Source organism: Anser brachyrhynchus, assembly GCF_964034855.1.
Source record: "Anser brachyrhynchus genome assembly, chromosome: 6".
Lineage (NCBI taxonomy): Eukaryota > Metazoa > Chordata > Aves > Anseriformes > Anatidae > Anser > Anser brachyrhynchus.
Window position 1 is genome coordinate 36,815,428 of NC_137700.1, and position 18,393 is coordinate 36,833,820.

The 18,393-nt window shown below is 37.8% G+C and overlaps 1 protein-coding gene across 27 annotated transcripts in view; it reads left to right on the forward strand.

Annotated features, from left to right (window-relative positions):
- Positions 1 to 18,393, forward strand: part of ATRNL1 (attractin like 1) — a 519,237-nt gene that overhangs the window by 38,968 nt on the left and 461,876 nt on the right. Inside the window, exons 1-2 of one of the 27 annotated variants that reach the window (XM_080597606.1) lie at positions 1,193 to 3,260; positions 4,015 to 4,080. The exons of 23 other annotated variants lie outside the window; for them this stretch is intronic. In XM_080597606.1, the coding sequence (XP_080453732.1) occupies positions 3,229 to 3,260; positions 4,015 to 4,080 (98 nt within the window). In that variant the 5' untranslated portion in view covers positions 1,193 to 3,228. Of the gene's footprint in view, positions 1 to 1,192; positions 3,261 to 4,014; positions 4,081 to 14,679; positions 15,129 to 15,197; positions 17,208 to 17,261; positions 18,078 to 18,393 lie in introns of those variants that run through there. 3 more of the 27 variants (XM_080597593.1, XM_080597585.1, XM_080597590.1) reach the window with 3 other exon arrangements.

The window sequence follows — 18,393 nt, forward strand, 5'->3', positions numbered from 1 at the left end:
GGGGGAGAGAAACACCTTTATTTTTAATTGTAGTTAAAGCTCTTGCCTCCTAAGGATGGTTCCTTCTTGTAGAGAGTCTAATGCAGTTCTCTCATACATCATTCGTTGTTCACAGTCACCTTATTTTTTTTATCATCCTGATAAATTTAACTGTTTTAATTTCCATCTACTAATGAAGACCAAAGCAGATGCAGGGCCAAATTAATCATATTCCTTATCTTTAAATACAATTTAAAATTTAGTCTGTTTTTCTATGAAGAAGGAAGCATGGTGCAATGAGTGATATTCTGACTTCTGTTGTAACTTTCCAATCTACACATTTCATTCTTGTCTTTGTGCAATTCACTGGGTATGGAGGTAAATTACTGTGCTCAAGACTGGGAGAATGACAAATCTAACATATGCGAAGCTTGGCAAGTATGAGCATGGCGGTGCAACATCTTGAGTGAAAGAAATATTCTCTGTTGTTCTCACAGTTAGGCTGTTGCAGGCTTAGACATCAGTGTATCATATCACTTAGTCTGGTTGGTGCTACTTGAAGGCATACTTCTTTAAATAAAAGAACACTATTTTATGAAGAAAATTCTTGACTATCCTATGTTTAAAAAAATGTACAAATTAATGAGGAAAAAGCAACTTTTTTTTTCCACCTCCCTGTTCTTAATTGCACTGGACTTTCTCAGTATGTATTTGAATCTTTTAATTTCTCAGATTATTTTTGTTTGCTTGTTTTCAATGGACCAGAAGTATTTGGGGGGTTTGTCAATCTATAAGATACCATGCTATGCAAGTTCATCTTCAATATATTGTGTATTTATGAAGTATACATAAATAGTGAGATGTACAGTTGCTTCAATGACCAGATGGCTTTATTTTCTGATTGTGAGAGGTTGTTCTTAAGAACAGCTGATCATCATTGTTGGTTGTCTGTTTTTTGCTTATTGCATTTCTCTTGGAAGGATACATGTGCCTTGTAGTTACAAAAACCTCCTTGTCCTAAAGGTCTTGTCATTGCTTCCGTAGGAAAGTGGAAAATGGAAATGGAAAATTCTGTGTAAAAATTTGGGTGGAGATGCCTGGGAGCCTGCAAACCATGGCTCTGACGTGAATCATGGAACTGCGGCTAGTAAGTTTGTGTATGAGAAAAGATTGCATGCTCTGGTCAGTATGAGCATGATGAGGGGGGGTGCTGAGGAAGAGAGACTTCTTCAGAAAGCAGCTTTCTAGAAATTTCATGTTTAATGAACCCAGTTCCAAGGTGCCATCTACTTACTGAAGTATTTGCTTCAGACGGGTGAATGTGAGAGAAACTTTCTCTAAAGAGGTCACTCCATGTGAAGTATAGGAGTGTTGTAGGAAAAAGGTGAAATGTGAACGTGTCCACAAATAGGATTTGGGGCATCATTCAGGATGGGACAGGTTTCTTGGTTTTGGGGTCTGACCATCTTTCATGAAGGTATACGCCATCAGAAGGCATTCCTGGGTGTAGCTGTAGGACTACAATTTAAACACAGCTTATGGCTTAATAACTGTGATATAACAAGGAATAATATGACTGTTCATATTGCACTTGCAGTTAGATTGCTGGCCTGATTCTCAGTTGCTATACTCGTATGATGGTGTAATTAATCTCTTTGGGGTTTATTTGTCACTTAATTTGAAGGTAAATTTAAGGAAGCTCGTGTAATGGAATTGAGGTTCAGACTCTTAAAATTTATTATTTTTTATTTTGTATATGACAACAATGCATCTTTCATTTGCAGGTGTTGAAATGTGTGCTGTCCTACAATTATTTTGTGTACATAAAATGTGTACTCTTGTACTAATGCATCACTTTGTTACATTATAGAATATTGAGTTATTAAATAAAAGGCAGCAAGCACAATAGGTATACTACAGCAAAATGAAGAAAAGGTGAATTTCACAATAAAAGAATGTCAGGATAATAGTAGGGAAGGCTGACGTTGACAGTCTGTCTGTGATACTCTGTGCAATATGCTTTTCAAGTTTGCATGGCTGGATACAGTCAATCCTTTCTAGAAGGATTTTAAAATAATATAAATAAGAGGCAAGGCAGTGAAATCTTCCTTTCATCTAAAGGACTGTTGAGGTCTGTATTTATCTTCCTGGTAGTTTTAGAACCAAGCTATTAAGGTGTTTCCCATGCTGAGAATACGTTTATTTTATAAACAGTCCTCTTAGATGTGATTTAATCACATTGATGTTGCGCACAGAAAGGAAGTTAGTAATTAAAATCTTTGCTTTTTGGTTTGTGGTTCCAAATATTTTTCTTGAATGTGAGATGTCCAAAGGAACACTGTCTGTGATTTATGTATGTGAAGAAAGGGAAATTCTATCTTCTGTTCAACTAGCATTCTCTATCCTCTCTTAAAATATTTTTAGTTTATGCTTGTCAGTAGCTTCTTTAGGAAAATAAGAACAGTTGCTATGATAAGCTCTCTGGGAGCATTACTCTGTGTAGATGCAGAAGAGAAATTAGAATCCTACCCTTGAAAAACAAAACAACAAGCAGACCACAGCACCTGACCATTATCTTGGATTCTTTAGAATTTATGCTAAAAAGCACAGAAGGAAAAACACTGAAGATGAATATTATCATTTGGTGCAGGGTTATATGCTGGGAGGCAGGGAGATTTGAAATCTTTCTTCTTATTATTATTTTATGGCTGGTATGAAATATGAATACTTGATTCTATATCCATTTATGTTGCTTCCTCAAACTGAGGCAATTTTTTTTTTAATTTCTCTTCTATTAATTCTTCTTGTGAATATATGCTAAATATCTTCTTGTTTTTTTCTTTTTTTTTTTTTTTTTTTTTTCCTCCTGAGACAATTCTTATTTTCAAGTAGCTTTCCACATAGCTTTTCCTGTTTGTTTGGGGATCTACACAAACTACTACAGACTGCTGGTTAGTAATATATTATAATCGAAATTTTCAAGGTGGGGCCTGGAGTAGTGTGGAATTGTGGAGGAAATAAAGTAAAATGTTAATCAAATTGATTTTGGAAATCTTTGAAAGAAGTACTTGGGGATCATCCCTCATCATTTATAATGATTTCATTTCTAATGAAGAGTGCTTTAACGACTTTCTTACTGGCTTTACAATAAAATATATGTCATTTTCTTTTTGAAGCTGCAAGTCTTGTGCCTCTCTGTGAGTGATGCTGGAGCATGCTCCTTTGGATGCACACTGACAAGTATGAAACATGGCAAGGAAGGCCGGATTTTCCTGGAGAACGATGGGGAATGTACTGAATGTACTATCAAGTGTATTAAATTTCCAGGTCAAGTTCTAATGCAATTGTAATTTTGCAAGGAAACAGTCTGCAAAACTTGCTGAAGCTGTTGGTATTTCTAGGTCTTTAACTTGTCATATTTGTCCTCCATGTGGGTTCTGATGTCCTTTGCTGTTGGTAGAGGAAATATGTCATTGAGGTTAAAATATTATATTATCTGGGCTGTAGTTCTCTTGGATAAGTTTAAGTTCCATGTCCTTCAACTTTCCATAAGCTGTCAAAAGTTTGTTACTTTCTGGTCTTTCTTGCTACAAGTGCCTATTATATTCGTGAAGCTTTATGGAACAACTAAGACTAAAGAAAATATGACGGGTGGTCATCTTGAAAAATAAATCAGAGGCGCTTACATTCGATAACAACACATTGCTGTAGAAATAATCAAATTCAATCTTAGCATTTTCCTAAATTTATTGGTTGCTATGCCTCTCTAAATAGCATATTTCTATGTGTGAGATAGATAGATAGGTAGAGAGATAAATAGATGTATAAATAATATAAGCTTTTTATATACTCTTCTGGAAAACTTGGGTGCCAGTTGTCTTCATTGCCCAGAATTTTAGAACTTTCTGTGGAACTCTCATATCTTCTGCATAGAAGGTATTCATCTACTGTTGCATGAACTGGAATTTGTATAAACCAACTTCCATGCCAAAATGTGCAGCATTTTAAAGCTTTTTCTTTTCCTTCTGCTATTTAGGTGCACACAGTTTATAGAGGTCTTCTAGAACAGACTTTTTTGGGGTTTTTCATCAGCAGTGCATGGTAATTTCATCAAAATATTATGTTTTAAGTAATGACTGAACTATCATAGTAAGTTTGAGATAAAGTTAATGACAAATTATTCAGCAAAATATTTGTTAGTAGAAGAAAAAAGGAGGATTTCTGTGTTTTTTTTTTTTTATGGATAATTCTCTGGTTATCATCAAGGTTCTGTTATGTTCAATTTCTGTTTTTTTTTTCTTTTCTAGATGAATGTGTTGCAGTTGCCTGAAACTGCTGAAAAGTTATTATGTCAAAGCAGGGAATAAGTAGGTAGCTTAGACATAGGAGGGAGGGAGCAGGGCAGCAGGGAGTTATAAGTTACCAAAAAACGTGATCGACATTGAGAATGAAAATTAAATATTAGAAATGTCAACTTTGAGTGAACATAAATGTTGAGGTTTCTTTATTACCTCTATTGTGGTACAGCTTTCCTAGCATGCTATTGGGCCTGACATTAGGAGTCAAAACTAGCAATTAATATTTTATTGTTTGTGGGATAAATGAAAATTATTCAGTCCTGTTCATATGTTAATTGATAGTTGTCATCTGTTATTTAAATGTAAGCATTTAGAATTGCCAGATGCTTTTGCTTCAACTTGTGAGTTTTTATTTCAATATGAAACTTTACCATGATGCCTAGTTTCTGAAGTCTTTGAATCTATTTTTTTTTTTTTCCTTTAAAGTGCTTTAGCTTTCTAATGACTTGTCTGCCTTCTCAACATTCTGGTAAATTGGGATTAATTAAGAAGGTGGGCAAACTGGGATTAATTAAAAAGACTTGTCTGTAGAGCAGCTGGGATTTGTGTGATTTTAAAGGTGAAGGCTTGCATATAAAAGCAAAATAATTCTGCAACTGTTAGATTTCTATATATGTGCGAGTGTATTTTGCATATCTTTGTGTGCACATATAAATATACTTGAGAACAGGATTTTCTGGAGCCTGGCAGGCAGGTTGCAGTGCCGCTGGCCCTTTGGCTGGCAGCAGCTACGTGAGTGCCTTTGCTTAGCAGGGCCACCACAGGAATCCCTGTGCTGCGGAGTGTAAGCGGGGAGGAGGAGGATGACCTTCATCTCCCTGTGTGCTCTTACTCGAAAATAACATCACTGCCACTGCGTTTGAGCTGTGTTCCCAGGTTGCCCAAGGTTTCAGGAGAGTTGGGCAGGTAGATTCACCTGTCGGGACAGATGTGACAGCCAGCTTCGTGCAGCCGAGCGTGTCCTGTTCGGAGAGCAATTGGAGAGTTGCTGGGAGGCAGAAGAGGTAGCTGTTATGAATTGTTGTCCTCAGGACTGGACAGCAAGATGAGGAGTTTGAAGTTACTGTGTGGGCTTGAATATCATTGATGTTCCATTTCAGGTTACAAGCTGCTCCCTTCTTTCTGTCCCCCCAGATTCCAGCCTGGTGTTACTGGCTGGTGGCTGACATTTCTGGCTGTTGGCATCTCTGCCGAGCGTTCATTCTGTTTCGTTCCTCCCACCCCCATGGCAGGATTTCTGCTCTGCTCCATGTTCCCTCTTCTAGGGGCAAAGGCATCAGTTGTTTGCAGGGACCTAACAGCTGTGTGAGAGCATTATATTTATTTCTGGCTTTTTAGTCACTGAACTAAAATGAAGACTTTGATACCTGTAAGTGGCAAACACAATTCCCCGTTGTTAGTTGTTATGTACTTAAAAACGAACAAACAAAACTCCACCAAACCCTGCAGAAAAAATGAGATTTGAGCAGATATTGCTTTGATATAGACTTTGAATGTATGATTTAAATAAAATAAACTTCAGTAAACTCTTTTTCATCTGCCGTACTTAAACTCTGTGGAGTGAAATGGTAGCATTTGGTAACTAAATAACCCATAAACATGTTCAGATGTTCTTCTTGAAACTCACTTTGACTTTCTGAATGTAGACCATTAGTCTAAGTTTGTTCTTACTATCTACTTGATGCATGCCTCATTTTGTGTGCATATAGTCTTTTAGCCAAAAGAGCTGCTCTCTCTCCATTTGCTTTTCCTTTTGTCCTCTTCGTATGCACTGAATGTCATATTTTTTCCTTGGACTTCATTACACTAGGATAAACAAGTGTCTTCTTACCAGGCTCTTATTTCTTCTGGTTACTCAAATAGTGTTCTCTGCTCATGTTCCAATTTAATCTTTCCCATTGTGTTTCCTGTGCCTTAATATTATTAACTGCCTGATCTCTTTTGGAAATCCCATGTTGTAGGATCATTTCTCTCTTTTCTGGCTGTATACCATTGGTGGCATGTAGTCATTCTGCAGCTGTTTTAATTCTCTTCTTTCTTCTCCAGTGGGCTAGTTGAAACTATTCCCGTCACTTCCAAGTACGTGATTTTACTGACTATTGCTAAATTTCATCTCCTCTCAGTTATTCAAGAATCAGTATCACCTAGTTCTTTGCATAGGATGTATTTATTTCTAACAGTATGAACAAGTTCATGTCATCAATAAATTTCACTAGCATGCCTGTGCTGTTATTGGTAAGTCTCTTTTTAAGATCAGTTTTTGACTGCCTGTACGGTCCTATGTAATTCCCCATACAGGCTGAGTTTTTTGCTTATGGCTGATCTGTTGATCCCATTTTTATCCATCTCCTTACTTGCATTGTGGTTTTTGTATTAATTTGGTCTCCAGGTTTAACTAATTGTACAGCTTATTGGCGTCTTGATATAATGGTAGTCATTTTTGTTAAAGTTGTTTTATCGAAGATGAAGTGTGTGATGTTAATAAATTCATGTTGCATTTTATTCTACTTTCTCCTCACATTCATATTTTTAGATTAAACTATGAATATGGAATAATGAGAAGCTAGAGTAATAGCTTCTATTAATTCTGGGAAATTCCTTCCCATTTTGCATTAAATTTAGGTGCAATACTTGCTAGAATATGACAAATGGTATAATTTAATATATTTAATATATTTAATAGAGTGCCTACTGCATAACTTGCAAGTTAATGTCTTGGATCTTTTGTTTCCCAGTGTTCTGGTGTAGATTCTTATCTCTGGTCTGGTAGGACAATCAGTTATTTGAATTTTGTTACTACTTAAGTTGTGATATTCTCCAATTCCATATACTTATTTCCTGAGCTTTTGCGTGATAAACATTCATTTTGTTTTGTGGTATCTTTAATTTCTGTGATTATAATCATAGCATCTCAGTTTACCTTTTAAGATGGAATTCAAAGTCTTGCTTAGAGTTCTTGCCTTAGATATGATGATTTTAGCCTCACTTGGAATTCGGGCAGTATTGTAATTCTAGCTTGAACTTCCGCCTCACAAGGCAATTTTTCCTGTTAGCGATAAGGTAAGTAGCATCAGAGTCAGTTCCATTGCTCCATGAATTTTAATTAATTAAAATGAAAAATTATTTATGCTGAATACTACCAGAAGTACACACATTCATGGTGCTACCCTGTTTAAGTCAGTTACCTTAATTATTAATTAGGTCAATGAAATGAAATTCTTCATCGGATGCTATGAAGTGAACAAATACTAGCTGTCACTGAGAGAGCAAGTTCTAACTGTCACTAGCAAAGAAATAATATCTATATATAAAAGATTTATGATCCCAAGGATTGTATTTTGCAAAGTAGTTTGGGAAATTGAATGATTTTTGTGCATATCTAGTTATTAAAGGTAACAATTTAATCAGTGTATTTGACTAACCAGCTGGAGTGTTAGTGAGTATGTACAGCTGCTCTGTTTTTAATCTATTATATCCATATGGATACTCAAATTGTTACTGGTACATTATGCACATATATAACATTCTTTCATCTTCTCTATTCTTTTTCCACACACATGAAAAGTAGTCACTGATGGAAAATTTAAATGGAAATATCTAAGAATTAAGGATGATGCATGCTGGCTTAAAAAGTGCTAATTAGTTACACTTGGTACTTAAAAAGTAATTATGCAATTTGCCCAATATGAAAAGCTTTGGTGCCATTATATGCTCCAGTAATGGCTCTATCGTTAAGTACTTACACTAAATCAGAGGTAATAGATGTGTATCTGGTTGATATGTTGTCAAAATAAGTATTTTTACTGGATTTCTGTTGTGGAAGAGAGGTTTATAATGAATTATATGATTTTTTTCTGAATCCTGGCCTGAGGAACACTAATGTTTGTACAGGGAGAGGTATTAAAGTGTAGGCATTTGAGTCCAACGATCCTGTTTACAAATAACTCAATTTTCATTAACATTAGCTTCCCCAAAATATGTGGAAAAAACAGTTGACTAATCTGCCCATACTTTGCTCTTAGATAGTAAATTATACAGTTTTTCAAGTAAGGTTCTTTCGTGTTTATTCACAAATCATTTAAGATAATGATAGTAATAAAAAAAGCCAGTCTGCTCTGTAATCCAAAGAAAATGGAAGATTTTATGTCAGTATATATCTGAAATACAAACTAACTTATCACTTCTTTATGTGTCTCTGTTGGTTTATATTTCAATCTCCATTTCATATCAAAAGCAAAATTTTACAGCTTATTACTACAGAAACAAGCATGGGTAGAGATTCTAAGAAGAAAATAAATCAGCTTTGGAGCATTTTTGAAATTTGCTGTTGATGAGTTTTACATGCTCATTAACTGTGACACTAAGATCAGTGGCTTAAAGGAATTTTAAAGGGAACGGAAACATCTAACAAGAAAAAATTGGCAGAAATAGCAGATAAGCCCGATACAAAGATTTTTTTTTTTAAAACTCATTTGTGAGATGGAATACACTGTGTGGCAATGAGAGCAGTGCAGCTTTGTGGATGATGACTTTTGTGGGTTTGGCTTACTAGCAATGCCATGATGAGTCCTAAGATGTGTTTTAAAGTGGAAAATACCTGAGCAATATGGAGAACTGGGAAGTCAGTGCAATGCTGAGCGTCCACTGGGAAACTGAAACTGAGCCTTGACATCTTTCTGAATAGAGGGCTATCTGAAAACTTCAGTTTATTCTCCTCAAATCTCTGACTTGATAAAGTAACCTTTATGATCAGTTTCATGAAATATTAGCAGGAATGTCTGTTCTGAGATGAGAGAGCTAGGCTGACCTGCTTCCTTTAATAAGCAGAGGGACTTCTCTTTCTGGATATTTGGGGGGCCTATTTGCCTGATTATATGACGTTATTTTCCCCTGCATTAATCCCCACTTACAATTCCAGTGACATTTAGAGAATGTACACTAGTCTTATTGAATATTGCCACCTTAACTTGGAATTAACAGCTCCTGCAAACCTTGCAGCCTAGTTGTGATCTGTGACATATTCTGAGTGTAAGAACAGCCCCAAACAGGTCATAACTGAAGAGCTTTGTAGCCTTGTTTTATAACTAGCCACTTTTTTTTTTTTTTTCCCTAAGTGGCTTTTTTCATGGTATAAATCTCCATCTGAAATATGTTTTTCAAGCTTCTGTGAAAGCATTGCCCTGAGACATCATTTCAGAAGCATCTGTTTGTACAACGAGATAGTCTATGGAGTGCTAGGGCCCAGCATAAGAACTGTTTTATGTTACTTAATGTGATTGTGTGGTTCCATGTCTGTTACATTCTTTGAGTTGCTTTCCTGAAAAATAAATCTGCTAAGGAAGTGGTGGTAGTTGGAAATGCAAGTGCAGTTTTGTTAATAGCAAGCCAGATCCAAACATGACTTCAGCCATGTTGTGGTGGTGGGTAAAGGACGCCTTGTTGGCATCTCTGTTTTGTCTAATGGGAATTTAATTTTGTGCCCTAAAAACAAATGAACAAACAAACAAAACCAAACAACACAGCCAACTCAACCGATCTGCTGTTTCAGTGCATTCAGTACAGGATTTAGTGGGAATAGCTGTAAATGACTTCCGCCATTGGGACAGTACAGATGTTTGCATCTTGCTGACTTTACCATGAAGAAATGGACCATCATCTTATACTTTAGTCATCAATGTTTGTTACTGGGGAAACCTGTAATGCAAATGGGAGGCTTCAGAAGCATTAACTCATGGGGACTGGAAAAAGACCAAGGGTCGGGATTCCGGAGTTAACAGATGGCCAGTGAGCCTTTGCTAAAATCAGCATAGATTTATGGTAAGCTTTCTCCAATCTTTCTACTGTTTCACTCATCTGTGACAGTTGCATACTTCAAACATAGGTGTTACTATAGCAAATGCATATTAAGGCATTGTCTGTTCTTTTCATGGAGTTTTACAAATGGGCCATACCTTTTGTTAGGCAACTGTTTGTAAAATCCTTGATTTGACATCTTTTCCAAATTTGTCTTTTAACCATACTCCAGAGGTAGTTATTCTGTCTGGCTATTTTGTGTTTAAATTAAGTAATTTCACATCTTTTAGACCAGAGAACTGACTGGTTCAGACAAATTCACAGAAAAAGGAGAAGGAAAAATCTGCTCTTCCTTCATTTCTATCAAGTATTCACACTCGTGTGCATTTTAGGGATACAGACTGCTCTGTGTTGCGAGCTGCTCGTTCTTCTTTTTGATCTGGAGACTTGAGTTAGTACCTGACTCCAACAAATCAGATTTATCAGTTTCTCCAGTCGAGGTTATCTGGTTTTCTGGAATCTTAAAATTGACACTCACTGACTGGTCATAAATAACTTTTTTTTTTTTTTTGGCAAAGTTCTCTCTTTTCAAAATGAGAAAAAAAAATGGTGCTTGGAACTTTTGCAGATCTACAGCTGGGACTTCTTGATGATGAGCTAAATTATGCCATCCATCCTTTATTAGTCTGACTTTTCAGGATTGTGAGTGTTGTAGTCCACCGTTCTTATTTCAGTTCTGAATGATCTCTGAAGATTTCTCTGAATTCACCATCATGATTGATTTCTTTTTTTTTTCCCTTTCTTTTTGTTCTCTGTTGAATCGTGTCTGACAGCTGAGTTGTTGCAATGCTTTAGGATGTTCATATCAGTGCTGAGCATCTAAAAATCTTTCCAAAACTCTAAGATACAGAAGCAGCAGACTTAGAAGTCATGTAAAAACTTTTAAGATCACTGCGTGGAAGAGGACCCAATTCAAGTTTATTCATAAGAGACGTGGCTCTGTGTTCTGCTTTTATCCATCACCAGGGGCTGTTTAAAACTTGTGCTCTTTTTATGCAGGCATTTGTGCAAGGTAACCTGTGACCTAACGTGTGTAGCCACCCCAAGTTCTAATGGATAGCAGGTGGTGATTCAGAGCTTCCTTATGACTTATTCATAAATCCCAACAGTCACTTGTGCCAACATATTAAATGCATTACCAAAGGGGGCTCTTTCTGATTTTGAAGCAGGCAGATGTTATTAACCTCATTTGGGATGTTGCCTTATCTAGTATATAGAGGAAATGCACGTATCTTTTATGCGGAATAAGCTGCAGTTTGGTGCTGAGGAAATCCAGACTCCTACAGGTAAATAGCACAGATCCATATGGCTGTGGGTAGCATATAAAAAAAAAAAAAGCTGGATAAATTGAAGAATATGGGAAAATACTGGTCTATTCAATCAATAATACATGTTTACATCCTATGAATTCTTACTTATCAACATGTTTTTCCCTCCATTATATATTGGCTACTCAGTGGCTTAAATCTACTTCTGAAGATCGGTATGTTTTGTCTTAAATATCTTTATTTGCAATTTAGCCACGTACTTAATTACAAGACATTGGCCTAACATCCTTCGGTTTTCTCAGTTACCGCCTAAACCTAAAGAATCCCTCTTCCATCATTTGGCATGTGCAGAGTTTCTCATGTGTAATAAGAAGAGTAATCGGAACTGTAGCTCAAAAGCACTAAGAGCCTTTCAACAAGTTTCTGAAGACGAGCTTTGCTAGCCTTGCCTTTAGAAGCCAAGGCTGTATGCCTGCAAACCCACGCCAGATGTAACGTGCTCAGGAATGGCTGTTTCAGTGGTTGAAGTGTGTTTTGTGGTTTAGGTTTGTCCAAAAGAAACCCAGTTTGTGTTGCAGGATTGCTCTGGAGCTAAGGTGTATGTGGTGAGAAAAGGAGGGTAAGATTCACCTCAAAAGTGTGTTCTTGGTTTGAATTTGAACGCTGATGTAGATGAATGAATCGCATGAATTAAACTGCTATTCCTGAACTCAGCTAACTGGTTTCCACTCTTTCCAACTCTGAACAGATTTTTGTTTAGAGAAGTTTGAGTTTTTTATTTATGCTTATTTTAAAAAGCAATTAAGTATGGTGACTTGACTAAATACAATTCTAACGTGGGATTTTATTATGTGAAGCTGTGTACATTCTGCTATGAATTCTTTTTTGTGTCACTAGTATATGATCAAAACAAAAATACAATATTCGCATCTCCTTTGTAACAACTAGGAACTCCTGTAGCTTTATACCAAAATAACTGAGAGAAGGACTAGGTCCATTGTTAGTCAAATTTCTAGGTCTCTTCAGTTTTCACAATGATGTGGGGTATGTATCTAAATTCAAGAAGAACCAGTAAATACTTCCGTAAGGCTCACTCACCAACTGAAAGCTTTTTAAAGCAGCCTTGTCAGTTTAAATTTCCTGAAAGTATCATATGTAAAATGATATACATGTGCTGTATAATCTTATCCTCAGTAAATGGATTTGCAGCCTAAGAATTTCTGTGAATCAGAACACTTGGATCCTCAGGCTGATTCAAGAAAAAGCATTTTAAAATGTAAAGGGATTAAAAACTTGTATTCCCAGTGACTTTATAAGCAAAGATTTAACTTATTTTCCAACTAAATGCAAAAGCTGACATTAGGCTGGCAATTCCCACAATCCAGGCTGAAGAAGCCGTCTCGGTCTTGTGTATAGAGATCATTTTTAGACTTGGTGCTTAGAGGCAGCTGTTTTATTAAGCTACTTATCTGGGGGTAGAAAACAAGGCAAGAACGTAGCCTGGCATCAAGGGGGCCCACCTGCAGCCCACCCAGCCTGCGGCTGGCCTCCCTCTTTGACGGAGGAGCGAGGGAAAGGGGCATCTGCTGTGTTTGGGGCTGGAAGGCGTAGGGAGGTGCAGCCAAGTGACCTCTTGAAGTGGTGCTTTCGTCGGCCTCTGCTGCTGGGAGAGCTGTGTGCAGGCTGGGACCTGTCCGGCTCCTGGGCCAGGGGAGCAGAATGAAGGTGTGGGTGTTGGGAGCAGTGGGCAACGTTGAGAAAATGCAGAGCAAAAGGAAACTCTACACAAGTATGTAGGTGGCTTTTTTTTTGTTGTTTGTTTTTAAACAAAACCAAACCCACGAACAATCATTTATTTACTCAATCTACTTTATTGGCCTTAATTTGTGGAGTCACTGAAACTTCCTGAACTACCACATTTTGATGAACACTTTTCTTTGATTTCTTCCCTTGAAATGTTGCTTATTAAAGTAGCTATATTTTTAAAGCCCAAGTGTTAAACTTTTGTTTCTTAAAGCGATGAATAAAACATCAGCTTCTTAATTGTATATTTTGAAATGCCTTAAAATATGTAGTCTTGGAGTGATTTTCCTCTCCTTGGAATTTTCTGTGGCTTTATTTACCTGTTTTTGTATTAACTAAGAATATGCATCCATAGAACTCAAAACTCCAATACAACAAAACACAATAAAAGCTTGTTTTGAGGATGAGTCGACAAGCCCTCTGGCTCTCTCTAAGCAGATAACACTTCAGCTTCCTTACTGAAGAGCCAGGTTGAGTTTTGCTTTAGCAGTAACATGTTCCAGTTTCATGGCCTAGCAGCGCTGTGCACGGCGCTGGCCTTGGAGAGTTGCGGTCACGAATGACTGAAGCTCAGCTGAATGATTTAAGTGCACCTTCTGGTGAGTAATCAGTGAAAAAAGGCTCATGGTGACTGAGGCGCATGTTTAGAAATGTATGCAGAAAAAAGATTTGATGTACTTTGTACAGGACAATTTATTTTGTTTTCTTTTTGTCCTTTTTGTTCAAGAACAGCTCACATCTCTTATGTTATTTTTACTCATTGCTGGACAGACCCTTATGCTTAGATAAGAACTAACCAAAGAGTACCAATACCAAGAACCTTGTGTCAGAAATCAAGGCTCAGCTGGGCTATGAGGGGATGCAGCATTTAATCCTGGAACAGCACTGAATGGTGTTATGTCCGTAGCTCCACTTCCACCTGCTTTGATTACCAAAGCAACGTTTTGGTAAGAACTTGGCTTGGAAACTGAGTCATATGGTGAAAGAAGACTGTGCTGTGTTAGAGATTGCGAACGTTTTGGAAAGTTTAAGGTCAGCTGAAAGCTTAAGGAAAGTTGAATTTTCTGTGATTTGACTCGTTGTTATTAATGTACTAAGTTTGTGTGAATTTATCCTTGGAATGATTTTCTCTAAAAGAGAAATTATTTTTGGATTGATAAACACGGAATCAATTTTGCATCTGTATTAGCTGATCAATTGCAACTTATGAGTCTTGAGTTATTTGAAATGCCAGCATAAACAGCAAATTTTAGCCCCCAAACTGAGGGGCAAATAAAAGCATTCTTATTATTATTATTTTTAATTGTGAGAGGTTTCTTTTGATCTGGATTCTAGATCATTTTTGAAATTCTGGATGAATATTGCTTTCAGATCACGTTGATTTCACAGAACCTTTCCTTTCAAAGAATATTTGAGTTTTCTTTTGTTAAATAAGACCATTTTATTTTTTGTTTTTATTTTTTCCTGAAAATTAGAAGGATAATTGTTTTTGTTAGCTTACCATATCTGCTCACTTAATTCTGCATGTAGCTAAACTTTCTGGGAAAAAAAAAAGATCAAAACAACATCTAAAAAATAATTTTACTCACCTCCTAATAAAAAATAAATTGTTAGAATCCAACTGTGGATGATGTAGAGGTTGCTGTGTACATCAGCACAAGCCTGAGGAATGGAGGACTGGAAAGTTACTCAAGAAACATCCAGGGGAGCAGGTTAAGGTCGCATGGGCAGGGAAGTTGATTCTATTTAAACGTGATTGGTTTCAGTTGTCATCCTTGCTACACTAATAATCTTTTTTCAGCTAAGAACTTCCCTTCCAGATAGCTGTCTCTTTACACAAACCAGCGCATTTCTGTCTGAATTTGCTGTATGTTGCAGTTTGATTTGAAGCAATTGTTGCTGTTTGATGCGTCTTTCAAATGCCTCTTTTGTTGAAACTCCATCAGTGCCAGGAAACTTGCTCTGTGCTTTACTGTTAGAGATGACTTGTGTGTGCGGTGACCAGGGCAGTTTAGATTTGTTCTGATGCATTACACAAAACCACTAAATGACAGCTTAAATAGTTAAATGCTGACAGGCTGAGCTGATGGCATGTTTGTATGTTGGTGCATTAAATATCGGAAGTCTCTCTTCTGAATGATTCTGTTTCATTCTACAGAGGCCAGGACATAGCTTGCTGAGAGCTGGGGAAGCTTCTCCATCAGCACGAGCTGTGGTGGGATTGCTGCTGGTGCCTCTCCTTTGGTGTGCAATGCATGGAATCATGGATGGGGCAGAGCCAACCCATGCCTCTCGTTCACCCTAATTTCAGCTGCACTGAAGCCATTCTCAGCTCTAGTGCATTTCACTACCTGAACCATGGCTTCTTCTCTAAGCCTTAGGGTCACTGCTTTTTTTTTTTTCCTTTTTTTTTTCTTTTTTTTTCCTCTCCTGACCCTATTTCAGAGTGATCGCTTGCTTTCTTGTTCCTTTTCCGCTGCTTGCTCTCAGCAGCCTAATTTGCTGGCTTTGGACTTCAGTGCATGGCTTTGTTGGTTCCTGGTGTTTTTTGGGCACTATGCTGCACAGCAGACGTACCTCTCTGTGGAAAGGCATAGTTCCTATTTATCCTGTCACCATGAAGAGTGGGCACTTGTTTGTAATCTGTTCTGCTTTGTGTTTGAACTGCGTGAGGAAAAATCAGCAGCAGCTCTGAGAGCTTCTCGTAGCAAAGTGAGATCGTCAGCCTCAGAGAGGGGAGCGGGTGCAGCCTGTTATCCAGGCGTAATGGAAGAACTGCTGCTCGTGTGCGATAGACTTGCCATCGCCTCTCACTGGTAAGACAAGGCAGACTGGCTGTGTCCCCAGGTGCTGTGCCTGCTCCGTGTCTTTTCCGTTTCATAAGGGTGATGTGAACAGGCTCAGCAGAGCTCTGGTCCCACAGGGGAGGTGTCCTGCCTCTTGTACTCTACTGAAAGGCAAGCGGGTCATTCCAGGCAGCATTCTCCTACCTGTGTTCTGCTTTTGTGGGAGGCTGGGCAGCCGCGGCTGTGTTGGTGCATGACAAATCCCCTTACGTCCTCTCGCCTAGCTCCAGGTATGTCTTCTGAGCTGTACTGATCGCTGCCGTCCTAAGCTAGGGCACAAAGGGTTTGGAAATCCCAGCAGGATGTTTTTCTAATATTTTTGTTCAGTGAATTGGCAATTTCCTTTTCAAGACAGGATTTGAAGAGACCAAATTTTCTGTTGTAGTTTATCTGCTTGGCAGAAAGAAATTCTAAAAGAGAATTTTCTGATTCAATGATCCTGTGGTGAATAAACCTATGGGGTGTTATACTAAAGAACTTTAGAGATTTTTTTTTGTCATTGTGCTAATATAGTACCTCGTTTAAGCCCTAAACCAGGATCAGACTCTGTGTAGGACAACATGCGGTCCCAGTAGATTTTTTTCCCCATTACAATGACAGGGGTACACAGACATGGATCAGGTTGTAGGATAGAACCTGTTCATTTCCCTGGGTGTGTCGCTTGCTGTAAGATTTGGAAAGTTCAGAGACTACCTTTCAGAGATTCCAGATAGTTTTGTGGTGTATATTAGCAATATTCCACTGTTTTGTGCTTCATTGAAGGGGAAGAAAAAAAAAAGAAGAGGGAAAAGTGAAATGATGCTATTTCTCTTTTAAATAGCACAATTATTTTTTGTTCTGTATTCTTCTGTGTTTCTGCAGACAGTAAAAGTGAAAACAATCCCTTTTCCCAAAGCCCAAACAAAGTTACTCTGAATCTATGCAACAATGACTAGGACTTTAATTTCAGAAGGTGTAGGTTGGAAGCTGGCAGGCTATTTCAGACACCAGCTCTGGAGCTCCTTTTAGCCAGACCTGTGAGGAGAACAGTTATGTCTGACCTGACTTTATTTTTTGATGGACCTTTGTGCATTAAAGGACAAAGCGGAAGGAAAACCATCGTGAGTTAGAATCCATACTTATGATAAATTAGCTTCTCTAGTGTTTACATACATTTTTTATGGGTAGGACTGCACAGCACACAGATGTCCTTGCCACAGAGATGTGCTCGTTCAGTGCCCAGCTTGCATCCAACCTGTGGGGAGCAGTCCCTCCCTCTTAACGAGTACGGGCTGTTTTTTCTGAAAGAGGCTTTTGGCTCTTAACGGTTCAAGATCTGGGTATCAGCTGTGTGGGAATTTGGGAACCAATCAGGTAGAATGTGGCAAAAATACGATAGCAACAAAAGAGTTGTCTTAGCAGCTGCACTGCCTGAGGTTTTGTTCGGGGACTGGGAGCCTCTTGTGAAGAAGACTGTGTGCTGATGGGAGGTGGAAGAGGGGAGGCATGGCTGGTGTTCGTGTAAAAAGAAAAAGTTGAAAACCAACTTCTATTCATTTGTCTTTTTTTCTTCTAGATTTTTATTCGTTACACTCTCAGAGAGGGGGAAATCAAAGTTTAATTGTGAAATGATCCCAAAAGCAGTGTGCAGTAATGCAGCTAGTGGGAGCTGGGGCTTGCAGCCTAGTAGAGGTATTCTCCTGCCAGGTGCACCCTGTTCTTGACAAATACACGATTGGATGGGTTGGCGTTAATTGGCCTAAATGACTGAAAGGAGAAGGCAGCTGCTTCCTGTTGAGAACAGGTGTTTATTAGAAACTTGTCTCATAGAGAAAATGAGAAATTTGGGAGTAGGTGACATGCTGGATTTAGAGCATTTGGTTGTTACCTCAGGAAGCTTAAGTTAAAACCCTGAACTAGGTCACAAAGGAAAATGGGATTGATAGTGATGTACAGTGAAAAACTGGAGCAGCGCCTTTCCTTTTTGCCAAGTATGTCAATATGCATTGTCTGTATGCTTTGTTTTGTGTCACACAACTTAAGGTATTTTATGAAGTTCAATGACAGAGAAAGCTGAGTATTTCTTACAACACTTTTGTATGGCTCAGTTTATGCATGTGTGTATATATCTTTATGAAGTACATACAAATATATAGGAATGTTTGTGGGCTTCTCTGCATTCCATGGTAAATAAAAATAACAGGTAACTATCTTTTCATATTTCTAATCTTGCTATTAAATCAAAACCTGTAGACAGTCTTATTTTAATGTGGACACTGCTTAGGACTGATATCTATTTTTTAGGTA